Source organism: Microtus oregoni, unplaced genomic scaffold (assembly GCF_018167655.1).
Source record: "Microtus oregoni isolate MIOR12 unplaced genomic scaffold, Mior012 000016F_ref0000370, whole genome shotgun sequence".
Classification (NCBI taxonomy): Eukaryota; Metazoa; Chordata; class Mammalia; order Rodentia; family Cricetidae; genus Microtus; species Microtus oregoni.
This window is the reverse complement of record NW_024543075.1, coordinates 25370354-25384709: the sequence shown is the minus strand read 5'-3', so window position 1 is coordinate 25384709 and position 14356 is coordinate 25370354. Positions and strand designations below refer to the sequence as shown.

Below are 14356 nucleotides of genomic sequence, written 5' to 3'. Positions count from 1 at the left end.
GCAGCTGAGGACAAATCCTGTCAGGATCTCAAGGGCAGACCAGTACAGACGCCTGACTAACAAAGTGTCTTCCAAATCTTATTCCACATCAAATCTGAGGTGAATGAGAAAGCCACTGATTTCTTATTATGGGCACAACAAAGACCAACCTACAGGAAGATTTTGTATTATTCCAGAGACAGTTTGTCCCAGACCTGGTTGATAAGATTGACCAGGGAATGGAAAGACAATGAAAGTTCTTTCCATCCAACCAATGCCCGGCTCCTCAGGAGAAGAACAGCCTCAGTTCTTCATATATATATTCCCCAGGTGAAAAACTAAAATCAGGAATGGAGACACAGCAGACACCGCAGAAGCAGAAAATTATTGAGAGACTTGAGCTGGAAAAATTAGCTTAGATAAAATAACATTCAATCCTGTCCTGCCTTGTATCATGCCCCCTGTGTCTCTAGGAATGTTCTGGAACAGCTTCAACTTCTGTGTGTTTGTGTATAAATCAAGAACTGCTGTGCGTATCATTGCAGAGGTCAAAGCCTGAGACTCTTGTTGTGTTTCTGCCTGTCTATCACAAGGCATGGACACCTCTGGAAAGCAATAACCTTGCATGGCATATCCAACACCAGGTCTGTACCCAAAAGATGCTCAGGAAGTGTCTGCCATGAGTGAATCAGTGATTCCTTATTGGGTTACGGGAGTTAGTGTGTAGAAAGAGAAAAGTCTAGGATGGAGATTCCACAAGGTCATCTAGAAAGGAAGACCGATGGTGTCTCCGCCACTTCAGGCTGTCGTGTCTCTGTGCAGCTTCCAGTAGAGTTGAATCACAAGATAGGGCAGATTTAGTAAGTATCCCCTAATGTGCCCAAGACAGGGAGTGGTTTGTGTTCACTGCAGGGTTCACTGTCTATAACTTTCGTTCAGTAGCGTTAGGCTCAGAGCAGTCAGGGCTGAGGTAGAAGAGAGGTATACATGGAGTCTTCAGAGATGAGCTTTCTCTACTGCAGACTCGCTTGTCATGGAGGCAGAGGGATAGAAACCGTCACAGTGCCACTAAGCTGCTAACTGGTGAAAGTTAGACTCATTCAGACTGCCTGGCCCATGGCCATGTTTTAGTGTGGTCACTCAGCAGACACCTGCTGGGTCCAGAAAGTGTCTCTGGGGATCTGCTGCTGCCCCTCCCACTCCACTCTCCGTGACTTTTGCCCTTTGGTACTTTGGACATTTAATATGTAGCTTACTGAGGCAGCCGCCTCACTCTACCCTTTTGTATCTTTCTCCCCCAATAGAAAACCTACCTTGTGCTAAAAATTCCACCATACGTCCGTCATCCAGGAAGCATAAGGCTGCCAGGCTTGCCCTACACTCTGTCTTCTTTAGTGGTAACTTTAAGCCAAGGCATTTTTATTACAGATTCAGCAGAGACTAGAGGAGTGAGACTGCTGGGAAAGCCAGGGAGGTTCTCCACTGTCCAACAATCCCCTTCCAAGCAGGAGCAATGGAAAAAGACTATTACAGGCACTGTGTATGACTACCTTCATTAAGCAATCAGTGCAACACCGATATCCATCCTGTGTCTAAATTCCTGAGTCAGTAGCTGCATATTGCTTTCAGTGATTCACAGACCTAACCTTGCAATAACCTCCACAACCTTATTTATCGGTGAGATGCCACAGTTCAGGATGTAATGGCTTCCCCTGGGTTTCTTCTTATGAGTGGCAGATCCAGGGTTTAAGCCTTTGGAACTGCAAAGGACCCTGCCTTCTGCCCATATATAAAATTATTTCTCATGAGTAAAATCCCAAATGAAACAGCCAACAGAATCTATCCCTGGGTGCTATGAGCCTCTCAAGAATTATCTCATCTAACACCAACCTGAAAACAAAATCCTTAGAACTTATCATTTTTGTTTTACAAATAAAGCAAGGAATAGAGCGAGGGGATCATCTACAAAGAGGTGGGTGTCACAGGCAGAACTAAGTCTCTATGACTCTGGAGCGTGGGTCTTAGCTATGTAAGCCATGTGACCCTTCAGCTGTCGTATAGATGAAAATGAAGGGTGCAGACTGGGAAAGGGGAGAACTTTAGCTGCAGAAAACCTGCGAAGACTCCACCTTTCTTCTCCGGTCCCATCTTGAGTAGCCCGCAAACACTGGGAAGGTTCTACAGAGTCCTTTCCCCTAGCTGGCTGTCCCTTCTGGAAGCCAGCACTGCTTTCTGCCCTCTCCACTGGACGTCTCCTCCCCTCACAGCATCATCCAATTCCTAGAGTTCTCTGCTCAACATTCTCCTCAGTCAGGGGCCAAGTTCAGCTGTTGTGTTCCGAGCCCTGGCAAGGACTGCACACGGAGGGCAGACTTAGCAGGCCTCCTTGCCTGGGTAGACCTAGCCCGTTTGTCTCCCTCACAGTACCAGGTAAGCAAAGCCCCCCCTTCTCTCTCTCTCTCTCTGTGTGTGTGTGTGTGTGTGTGTGTGTGTGTGTGTGTGTGTGTCTGTCTGTCTGTCTGTCTGTCTATCTGTATGCCTGTGTGCATTTATACATTCCACAAAAGCCTTAAACTTGAAAATGCAGTTTTAAATTCTGGGAACACCACCTACAAATTGTGTGGCATTGGTCAAATCACTTAACTTCTCTGACATTTCTTTCTTCGAGTACAATGGGCATGCTGGTGAGAGGAATACCTGGAAACATATGTGAGCTGTGTTTAGCATGGTGGTTGGCTCATAGAAGGGGACTGGTGTGTTAGGAAATGAGCAGAGAAGAGAAGAGACAGGAGGAGTCACTGCAAGCAAACTACTCTGTGCAGAGGCTGGTTCACATTGCCTTTGACCTGGTAAATCAGGTGCTAAGCAAGTGTGTGGACCTAAATTTGATCTCCGGTACCCATATGACAGTCCAGTTAGGGTATCCTACGGCATGTGCCTTATGTTTGTTAGTTGTTTTGACAACTGGACACAAGCTAAGTCATCTAGGAAGCAGGGAGGAACCTCGACTGAGGAGATACCGCCATCAGATTGACCAGTAAGCAAGTCTGTGGTGGCATGTTGGCATGTTTATGATTAATGATTGATGTAGGAGGACCCAACTCACTGTGAGTGGTGCCACCCCTGGGCATCTTGCCTGGTACTAAAAACCAGCTGAGAAAGCCATGAAGAACAAGCCAGAAAGGAGCATTCCTCCACGGTTCCCACTCCTGTTTGTGTTCCTGCTCTGGCTTCCCTCGGTGATGAAGCATGATCAGGACCTGTAAGCTATTAAATAAACTGTTTCCCCTGCAAGCTGCTTTTGATCACAGTGTTTATCACAGCAACAGAAAGCAAGCTGTCATCACTATAATGTGATCAGGAAATCAGAGACAGAAGGATCCCTGAGGCTTGCAACCAACCAGTCTAGCCAAATCAGCCAGCCTCAGGATCAGTGAGAGATGTCTCAAAAACTTAAAGTGGAGAGATACTGGGGAAATCAATTGACATTGTCCTCTGACCTTCACATATGTGAGCATGTGTGCATGTAAACACACACTCAAACACACACACACACACACAGAGAGAGAGAGAGAGAGAGAGAGAGAGAGAGAGAGAGATTCGTAATTGTTGGTAGTTAAAAGGTACCTCAACCTCAACATCTTTAAATTCTTAGTATGCTCCAGGCCCAATACTGGCAAAGTGTTTATATCACTAATAATCATGAAAATCAGTGTGGTAGTTATCACCGTTGTTCCTCATATTACAGCAACCAAAACCACAGAACTAGTCGGTGGTAAAGCCAGAGCTTTTAGTCAAATACTGGCTCTGAGACTGAGCTCCCCTGTGACAGACACATTAAATGTGTCGGAATGTTAAGTAACATTTTGTGTCCAAAGGGTTGCTGATTCCAGGAAGGTCTCAAGGTACTGAATGCATGAGTCTAGAATCCCGGGTCCAGCCCCACTCAAATCCACATGGCAAATTGCCTCCCAAATAGACTTTAAAACATTGGGCTTTAAAATCAATTTATCATGCCTTTAACGTTCATCCTCCAAGAGAGTCGACCTTCCTCCAGTTGACAGGATATAAATCCATACGTGGAGCCCTGATAATAAGTATTTCATAAATGAAAGGGAAATTGTTCTATGATTCAGACATTCTATAGACAAAATAAAAATTTCTCTTTCTAGTTTCCATTCCCCAGTTTTTCAAAACATGACAAGGGAAGAATCTAACATTACATTGACTATTTAGTGTTCATTAACAGATGCTGGGTGAATAGATAGATATTTATCTATATAGAGAATAACATTGATGTGATTCTTGCTGTCTTGGTATATAGCCATAGATAGTAATGTAGAGAGATGCCATTTTAGAAATTGATACATGGTTACAGACATGGACACAGCTGTGAGAGAGATCTGTGCACCCCCAGGAGGACACACGGAAATGCATAGATACAGTGTCTCTTAAAACTGCAGCATGCGCTGTGCCGTGTGATATATCTGTATATTTCCGGGCAAAAGCTGTTCTGCGCCATCTGCTTCAGGCACCAGCCTCCACTTCTTCGCTCTAACCCTGTTGCAGAGGTCAAGATGATGTTAGTTTGGGTCAGGTTTAATGACTCCAATTTCCCTGGAAAGATAATTAGCAATCAGTAACTCCCACTTTTAGAGCACTGTGGAGGCTGGAAAACGCAGACCCGTTTCCACCTTGGCTGATGGTCAGAGAGTTTGGAGACTGACAAGCATAGCTGCGCATGCCAACTCAGGATGCAATTGCTTGGTTCTTTTGAATTAAGATAAATCCCTGCCATCCTGACAGATGGTCAGGATATACAAACGTACTTCTCTTCCTTCTTTTGTAACTATGAGGTCACCTGGGGACAGGTTGTCTTCAGGATACCTGACCTAGAACACCTTTGCTACCTAGACCACAGAATGCTAATGATTGAATGTCTCAGAGTGATAAAGCCATTGACTGTGTGAGTTATCCTTTGTATTATGTTAATAAAGTCTTTTGTTACCTTCTCCCCTGTTTGTTTCCGTTTGGGTATTAAAGCTGTGGAAAAATAAACCCTGGAGGGATTTTAGGATTTCAATCACTGGAACGCCCTCCCAATACTGTCTATGGTTTGTGTTCTGTTACTTTTTTAATGTGTCTTCATATTCTTTACTATATTTCTAAAATTTCCATGCCCCTACCTGGGTAAGAAGTATTTTTGTCAAGACTGGTCCTCGACGGAGCACTTACCTATGCTGGGCCTTGCAGAATGTCAGCGGTCCCTCAATACCTTTGCTTAGGTCAATAGGTGCTGTTGGTCCATCTGTATTTGAGAGAGAGGTTAAGTAAATTGCTCCAGGTTACATAGATGGCAAACGGAGGGGCTGGAATTTGAACCTGTGCTATTGATTGCTAAAGGCTACCCTCTGGGCTACACACAGCTTTCCTTATCTAGGTAACTCCTGTGTTTGGCAACTCACATGACAAACATGAAGTCAGAACTGCAAACTAGTTGTGAGAGAGCTTTATTTATTCTCTATTTGAACAAGAAGGTTGCCATGGAAAATTAGAACAGACAGAGTGACTTGACATTTCTTTTTGTTTTCTCAAAGTTCTGAATAACGAACACCTAAGGTCAACACTCGAGGCCTCTTTTCTTGACTTGTCGATGACTGTTTCCCTGTTCACACAGCACTGGCCTCCACCTTGCATCTGAACGCTAATCTCCTTTTTCCTGTTTTCCGACACTGCCTCCCTGTGGATCCCTGGCGGGTCTCAAACTCGCAGAAGTTATTAAAGCTGTGCACTACCGATGCCTGCTTCCTTCTCTTAAAAGGAGGTCAACCATAATGTATTCCAAAGACCGCATTTGAACTCAATTCCTTTTTTAAAGCACCTACTTCTAATGACAGTCACACTGAGAAGAAATATTGGGGTTACTACTCCCACAGATACTTCAGACAGGACACAGAAATAGCCCATGATAAAGTGTTGCTATATTTCCTCGTTCTGGCTCACCCTTTTGTTTAAGTCAGTAGCCACTACTTGATTATTTTGACTATTTTTTTTTGCAGTGCTAGAGACTGGACCAGGAACAGACCAGTGTTCTACTACTGAGCTATGTGAGTGAATGCCCTGCCTTTGGGGAAAACACTATTTAAGGAGGAACCGAGGTCATGCAGACATCTATGTAGAAATATAGCCGCTGTAGAAAAGAATGGCCAATGGGAGCCTGTACCCAGCATCTGCCCCTGCAGCACACTCGTTTCCACTGTGGAACTAAAGGATGCTGCAGTTCCCAAGAAGCCAACCATTTTTGTTGTCATCGGTTAAGACTACTCCATCCAATCCTTAACATCTAATCTCAACCTCCAATTACATGATCTTTCAAATACAGGATTTAGTTTTGGTTTTGGAGGGTTTTGTTGTTGTTGTTTATTTGTTTGTTTTGGTTCGGAGAGGGGATCTTACCGTATAGCACAGGCCATCCTAGGACTGGTTTTATCATCTAGGCTGTGCTTGAATTCATGATCTCACTGAAATGACAGTGGAGCTCATTGCCTATATTGACTCTGAGGCTGGGAACTGCTGCCCAGGACTCTGTCCTAGGGAGCATCTTGGAGAGGAGCTGAGACAGTAGCACTCTCTGCTCCCAGGATGGGTGTATGGCTATAGGAATCTGTACAGAAGCCCGCAAAGCCCAGGGGAAGCTCATAATAGCAGAAGGACAGAGGGATAGGACTCATGCTACCATCATCTCTATGTCCCTTGGCATGGGCTTCATTTATTTCACATGATAGATATCATAACCTCAGGAATTTTCCCCAACTTTTCGCTCTATGGCTGTTCCAATAGGAGACAGTCTGAGCTACTTTTTGGTACCAAACACACTGACAGACAGACAGACAGTATATAGACACACACACACACACACACACACAATTTTGAGAAGTATTGTGATTGCTCTAGCTTGTGTTTAAAAATCACAGGGAAAACTATTGAGATTCTGACCCAGCATCAGCTGTTGGGGATGGGGTTTAGATGATATGACAGTTTCCATGGAAACCACAAGATTGGGCTTGACTGGAAGAAAGTTCTCCAGAGTAAAGATAACTTGTCCCATGGGACAGGATTTGCAATTGGGAATACCACATCAAATCAGAGGGAGGTGCAAGGGAATTCCAGGAAAGTTTCCCAATCCCACGTAGCAGCTACAGCCATTCACTAGCATTTTGCACCCTGTGGCCCCTCAGCTGGGTAGAGAAATCCCCATCCGAAGCAAGAGGCAAGCCTAGCAACAGATAGTGACCACACATCAACACTACATGGAGAAGGTGCCTGCGGGGTGATGGGCATATAAACCATCTCTTCCCAAGGCAGGCAGTCACTTGAAGGTTCTGTGTTTCACACCAGAGGACCACCTCGATATGCTGTGGCTGAAGAAGTTTCAGATCCCGCGAAGCATCTACAAGTTCTTCCACAGCTTCTCCTCAAGCCCGTCTCAGCAACACAGCGTCTCCACAGCAGGAGTATGGCCTCAAAGATGGAATGACTATGATTCGCCTGAGGAATTTAACTTTGCGAGAGACGTGCTGGACTACTGGGCTCAAATGGAGGAGGTAAGGGGGCCATGGTGATGGAACATTGGAACAGGAGTGGCCTGGTGGCTTTGTCTTGCTCTAACTAGGTAAAGAGAGACAGAGGGGTGGAGAGCTTCTTCAAGGCAGCTGTATCGTGGAAAAGGCTTACATCTGAGGACTTGATTCCTAGTCCGGGTATTTTTCTCACTCCTCTGAGCTTCAGTGGACTTGTTTGTTGTTTGTTTTTCTGCAAAATTGGGGTAGATTTATTCTTAAAACTCACTTGTACCGTAGGTAGAATCATTTGATGAATGTTTATTCTTCCATAACTATGATCTAGTGCAAAGTTCCAATAGGCAGGTTACCGGTGGTCCGAATTCTCCGCTTCAGTTCATGGGAGAGTCGAACTGTTCAGCTCGTCACACTCGGGCTAGTCTGGGAGCCATGCCTAGAGAAGGGACAGGCTTTCAGAAATCACACAGGAGTATCTACCACAATTATCTAAATCATGTCACCTGTCATCCACTGAAGGTGGCAAGTCTCCCTGAGACTACGATCTTACAAGTGGTTCTAGGATTTTTCCAGAAGGCCAATCTCTGTGGCCCACAGGAAACGCCTACCTATCTAACAAACAAGGGAACAAGATCTGGATCCAGGCGACTGATTCCACAATCTAACCTAGTCTCTAAGAGGCCAGAGCACCTCTGCTTCCGAGATAAACAGGCCAAGACCGTAGGTCTAGTTAAGAATATTGAGAGCGTGCGATGGGTTGGGAAAGAAGGAAGTGGCGATAAGGAGACGATGGTATTAGCTTGTTCCGTGTTTTCTCCATAGAGTTCAGGTTAGTGAGCTTGTAAATCAGTTTATGTGATTGACAAACAAGCAAATCTTCCTGTAGGGAAGTCTAGGATGACTGGATTTCATAATATCATAGTCAGCTACTGCCATATCATCTGTATCTCCAACACCGCCAAGCCCATTTATAAGCACCCCTTCTCATGAATATTCATTTCCAATATCTTGGATCTGTCTGCTTCAACCTTTCCAACTGCCGCACTCATGGTTAGTAACTCAGACCCGTTCACTGTCAGCCTGGAGTGACATTTGGTGGAAACACTTGTGGGTTGGGTTGACTTTGGGTCCTTCTTGTTGGCGTTCCTGTGAAAGCTGCCACTTTCTGCACCACCTCTGGTAGGCATCACTCGGAAACTGATCCCTGGTTAACTCGACAGCTCTGCCCAAACCACCACTGTTTACGCCACTTGCTTTAGAACGTATTTAACTTGTAAGATATAAGATGGAGATAGAATGTACCCCTGTGTAATAGTCTGGGATTTGGGCAGATTATTTATTAGAAAACAAAAATTGAGCTGTAAGCTATACAGCTTACAGTGGATGCAGTTACTCTAAGGCTGTCAATGTATAAGCCTGGTTGTTCTTGGAAATTAAAGCATGTATTATCATCAAATCCGCAGGCACTTTATGTATACAGTTTCTACTGAGTCCTGAAACAGTCCCCAGATGTGTTCATGAGAGACCACATTCACATCAGCTTGTTTCTATTCTGTCTTTTACACTCTTCACTTGATTGTTTATTCATAGAATTAAGATTTGAGGAGCACCCAACATGGGGATAAGACAGTAAAAGAGACAGACAATGCTCCATTTTTCCTGCCACTTTCTGTTTCTTTCTTCAATCTGTCCTTTGTTATTTTATGTGGAGTTTCTATGGCAACTTGTGTGGTTTTCTTTTTATTTCCTTTTGCATGTATTCTATAGTTACTTTCCTTGTGCTTACCATGAAGATCGCATAAAACACTCTGTGCATCAAGAGTCTATTTGTAACTATCAACTGCTGAGCCTCAAACACAGAAGAAAGAAACCCTAGTCCTCCACAGTCCTATCCTATTCAACCCCAACTTGATGATCCTGATGTCACAAATTCCACCTTTTTATAGTGTACCCACTTTAATGTGGGCTTTCCATTGTCTTTTAAATGTAACTAAAGAATAAAAGTGCTATGGCTTAGCAGGTAAGGCCTTGCTGCTGTCAGACCTGACAACCTGAGTTCAGTCCTCAGGGTCCAGCAAACAGAGCCTACCTGAACAAAGACAGTTACCAAGAAGCTGTGCTTGACTCTGTTATTGTCTGTCTAGAATCCTTTGGTTTGTTTTTTTTTTTTTAAAGCTTTCTCAGGCTTCATGTGGAAATTCTTACCCCATGTCAGGTGCCATTTATAGATGGAAATTTCTGTCCTGCCTGGTCCTGCAGCTGTTTAGTCCCAGAGAAACACACCAAGGCTTATATTAATTATAAACTATTTGACCTATTAGTTCAGGCTTATTATTAACTAGCTCTTACAACTTAAATTAGCGCATAATTCTTGTCTATGTTTAGCCACATGCCTTGGTACCTTTCGTCAGTGAGGCATTCTCATCTTGTTTTCTCTACATCTGACTGGTGACTGCATCTCTGCCTTTCCTTTTCCCAGAATTCTCTTAGTCTGGTTGCCCAGCCTACACTTCCTGCCTAGCCAGCCAAACAGTATTTTATTAAACCAATATAAGTGACAAATCTTTACAGTGTACAAAAGCATTATCCCACAGCAGTAGATCACTCCTGTGTTTCCAGCCTTTGCATTTGAATTACAATTCACAGGGGTCTCCTTGGGCTTGTCCTGGAGTTGCTAAGCCGCTTGTATTAGATGATGTACGCCTTTCCTCAAACCAGGAGTTTGGGGCCATCATTTCCTCAGATGAACTGAACGACTCTTCTGAGAGACTCCACAAATACGAATATGGGTCTGGAAACTGCAGGGTTGTTTTTTTTTTTTTTTTTTTGTGCTTCTTAGGTTCAACCATTTCAAATGACCTGCATTCATCTTCAGCCATTCTTTCTCCTACCTGTTTGGATCTCCTGATGAACCCCGAGCATATGATTATTCAACAACTATACTTTTGGTCCTAGAATTTAATTCATCTCTCTTTTAGAAGATTACCCCTCTATTGATATTGCCATTTGATTCATTTGGAGTGTTTCTGTTCTCCTTTTCATCTTTGGGGTTTTCTTTAGCTGTTGGAGCAAATTAAACACAGGTCTTTGAAACCATCTTTGTCTAACAGCTAAAGTTGACATAGCTTGGGCTTCTGTGTCTGGGGATCTGTTTTGTCCCTTTGAATAGACAGCATCTCTGTTCTTTTGTTTGCCTTATGGTCGTTGGTTGAAAGTTGGACATGTAGAGGGAAAGCCCCCCCCTTTTTTCCCAGTCATGCACACTAGCTTGTGTAAGGAAAGACCATCGTCACCAATGTGGTCATGTTGAGACGTAAGGTCATCTCAAGTCTTTCTGACATTTGTCTCCCCTGGTCCTATTTGTGTGTCCTCCCCATGCTACAGTTTTCACATTTACATGGCCAGGGCTACTAACCCTACTTCCTTCTAGGAATTCGCCTGTGCTTCTTCTCAGGGCCTTGGCAGTTCTGTCGAGTGACGTCCTCCATCATCTCTTGGCGTTTGGTGCCCACAAATCTTTACACATCGTGGACCCCACTGCGGGTACAAAGACATCTACCTAAGAATCACTCCATGGTGCTGCTTCCCTGTGGCCTCCAGATCAGGCAGCAGAAAAACCCATTCACCCAGTGGCTCCTGAATAGGCCAGTTCCAGTCTTTTCCATGAGCCAGCATTGGATGGCTTCCCCTTGATTGTGCTGCACCACACCAGAGACTCGGGAGCAGGGGCAAGGGAGAATGCCACAAAATGCCCTACATTCTAAGCGTGGCTTTAACTGTGGGCAGTTGCTGAATGGTCGAGAGTTCTCACAAAGCTGCTTTGGTCGATTTGTTACTGCTTCTTTGATGTTCCTGTGAGGAAACAAGAATATGTAGGCTTTGGCTCTTCCGTCTTTAAATCCTAACCACTAGAAAATACCTTCATTTTAAAACACTAACCAAACATTTAGGAACTACCTTAGCCTCTCTTCTTTTGTTAGGATACTATCTTATTGAGCAACTACTTTGTGCCAAACACTATTAATGTGGTTTATTTATCTAAAATTGCTTAGGCAATATTGTTGTCCCCATTTCATAGGAGGGAAAACTGAGGTGGAGAGAGGAACTCACCGTGTTAATCAGCAGTTCTCAACCTGTGAGTAGTGACCATCAGAAAACATATATTTCCAATGGTCTTGGGAACACCCAACCATAAATTTATTTTTATTGCTACTTCATAACTGTAATTTTGCTGTTGAGCAGTGTCTCAGTTCCTAAGATCATCAGAAATATGTGTTTTCCAATTGTTGCAACCCACAGGTTGAGAACCAGCCACAGGCCTGTATGAACCTAGAATAGACACACGGAGAGGGGAATTTGCTTGTCTTCAGTGGGAGGCTTTAAGGGTATTCAAGGTCACATTTGACTTCAGATAGTCCACAATCTGGTTTCCTACTTCTCTGTTGATGTCTTAAGATGGGATCTCACTGTGCTAGGCTCACAGTGGAGTGTAACTGTGGGAGTGAATTGTCCTTTTCCTTGGAAGCAGGAAGTGATGCTTGGTATATAATCTTAACCAGGAGGGCAAGAAAGGCCCAGGTCCAGCCCTGTGGTGGGTGAACAGCCAAGGAGATGAGATAAAGTGGAGCTTCCGAGAGCTGAGGGACCTAAGCCGCCGCACCGCCAACGTCTTTGTGCAGAGCTGTGGCCTGAAGCAGGGAGACCGCCTGGCCTTGATTCTGCCCCGCGTGCCCGAGTGGTGGCTGGTGACAGTGGCCTGCTTTCGAACAGGTAAGTGATTTACACGGGACCCACTGGACCCGAGGGCTGGATGGTGGGTGCCCTGCATCCAGCCGGGTACAGATGAAGTTCTGGGGCTCCAGCCTTGGCGTCTATGCTGGAACCACGGAGGAAGCCTCTGCCCCTCCCTCTGAGGGCCGACATCTCAGGTGCAGACAAAATATTTCCTCTTCCCTGTTCCTTCCTTATTCTTCCAGTCCTTCCTTCTGCTCAAATACATCCACACACTTTCTTCTCTTTTCCTACCACACTGGCATTAATATGCCCTAAACATAGCGTGTACCCCTACTTTTCTTTCTCAAGAATCTGTTGTGATTATTGTGGGGCATACAAGCACCAGGTAAGTACCCGTGAGCATCTGCTAAAACCTAAGGTGTCCCCTTCATAAACTCACAATGGAGTTACAGCCCAAAGCCCAGCATTGGTGCCCTGCAGTTAGTAACCCATACACCTTAGTAACATACATTCTACTATTATCCAAACAGTGTCCTTTAGAACCAATCTTTCTTTAAATTTGGTCAAGAACCATGCATTGCATGTAGTTCTCAGGTCCCCTCCACCCCCTTTGATCTACAGTGTTTCAGACTTCTCTATGTGGCAACATTTTTCAAATGTCCAAGTCAGTTGCTTGGCAGACTACAGCTCAGTTTTTGGACTTACAATTCTTTCTTTGCAGTTCTCTTCAGCTTAACTGTATTTGACTGCAATCCTACAAAACCAGGTTATGTCTCCCTCGGTGCACCATGTCAGCGTGTGTGTGAAGTGGGCTCAACACTCAAGCCAGACACTATTCACCTGACTCCTCCTGCATGAGGCTGTGACTCTTTTTCCCCAATAGGCTTTCTATATGGTTTGGCTCTGCACTGATAGCTCTTAACTATGCTGAGTACAATTATGGTAGGCTCATAGGGAGGGTTTTCATTTGTAGCATGGCATCTACATGTTAAAAATCGCATACAGGGATTCCCCTTCCTTTTAAAATTACTTGTCCATGTTTATGTGTAATTTGGAACCCATGTGGGGCTTTGTATTTTAGACTTTCATTGCTGTGGCCAATAGTTGAGGAGACATTTAGTTAGAGGTGGAAATGTCTGCCTGGTCTCATGATTCCAGCCCATGGCAGTTCCATGGCTGCTTGAGGTAAGGCAAATCCTTATGGGCTCATGTGCTGGAACAAAGTAACCTACCTCATGAGACCAGGAAGCAAAACACAAGAGTCTAGAGGAGACCAGGAACAAGATAACCTTCAACGACCTACTTCAACAAAGACCCACTTCCCATCACCTCCAAAAACTCACTCTATTATGAGTTCATCTATAGATTAACCATTGACTCACAGACCTTGTCATCCAAATACCCCTTAACACCAATCTTTAATCTGCCAACTGGGAATCAAGCCTTCAAAATATGAGCCTTTTGGGGGATACTTGATCTGCAAACTGTGGCAAGACTTGTGGAGTCTCTATTTTAAATCACCCTTCTTATTTCTTTTTTTTTTAACTTTTTTTTATTGAGAAAAGGAAAAAAAAACAAAAAACAAATTTCCTCCTCCTCCCAGCCTCTCATTTCCCTCCCCCTCCTCCCACCCTTCTCCCCCTCCTCCCACGCTTCTCCCCCTCCCCCCACTCCTCTCCCCCTCCCTCTCCAGCCCAAAGAGCAGTCAGGGTTCCCTGCCCTGTGGTAAGTCCTAGGTCCTCCCCCCTCCGTCCATTCATGCATATTCCTGTACCTTCCTTACTTCTTTCCTTCCTTCTTTCCTTCCTTCCTTCCTTCCTTCTTTCCTTCCATATTCCCTCCCTTTCATTATCTAACAGAATGTAATATGAAACCAAGAACTAATAGCAAAGACAGAGAGAATATAGAAAAAAAACAGGCATCTATAGAACCAAGAAATGGTCGGTGGGAAGCCCAAGACTGCAGCTGAGTCCTCTGAGGTGAGAATTAAAGAAGGTTAGAAGTAAAGAAAGGCTGTCCTTAATGAGCTCCCCACATGCAAAGTCAGGATTAGTATGCATGTGTCC

At 44.5% G+C, this 14356-nt stretch overlaps 1 protein-coding gene across 1 annotated transcript in view; it reads left to right on the top strand.

Moving 5' to 3' along the window:
• Positions 1-2294: 2294 nt before the first annotated feature.
• Positions 2295-14356, top strand: part of Acsm1 (acyl-CoA synthetase medium chain family member 1) — a 29114-nt gene continuing 17052 nt past the window's right edge. Inside the window, exons 1-4 of the mRNA XM_041666554.1 lie at positions 2295-2409; positions 6039-6086; positions 7378-7583; positions 12116-12326. Of these exons, the coding sequence (XP_041522488.1) occupies positions 7392-7583; positions 12116-12326 (403 nt within the window). The 5' untranslated portion in view covers positions 2295-2409; positions 6039-6086; positions 7378-7391. The remainder of the gene's footprint in view (positions 2410-6038; positions 6087-7377; positions 7584-12115; positions 12327-14356) is intronic.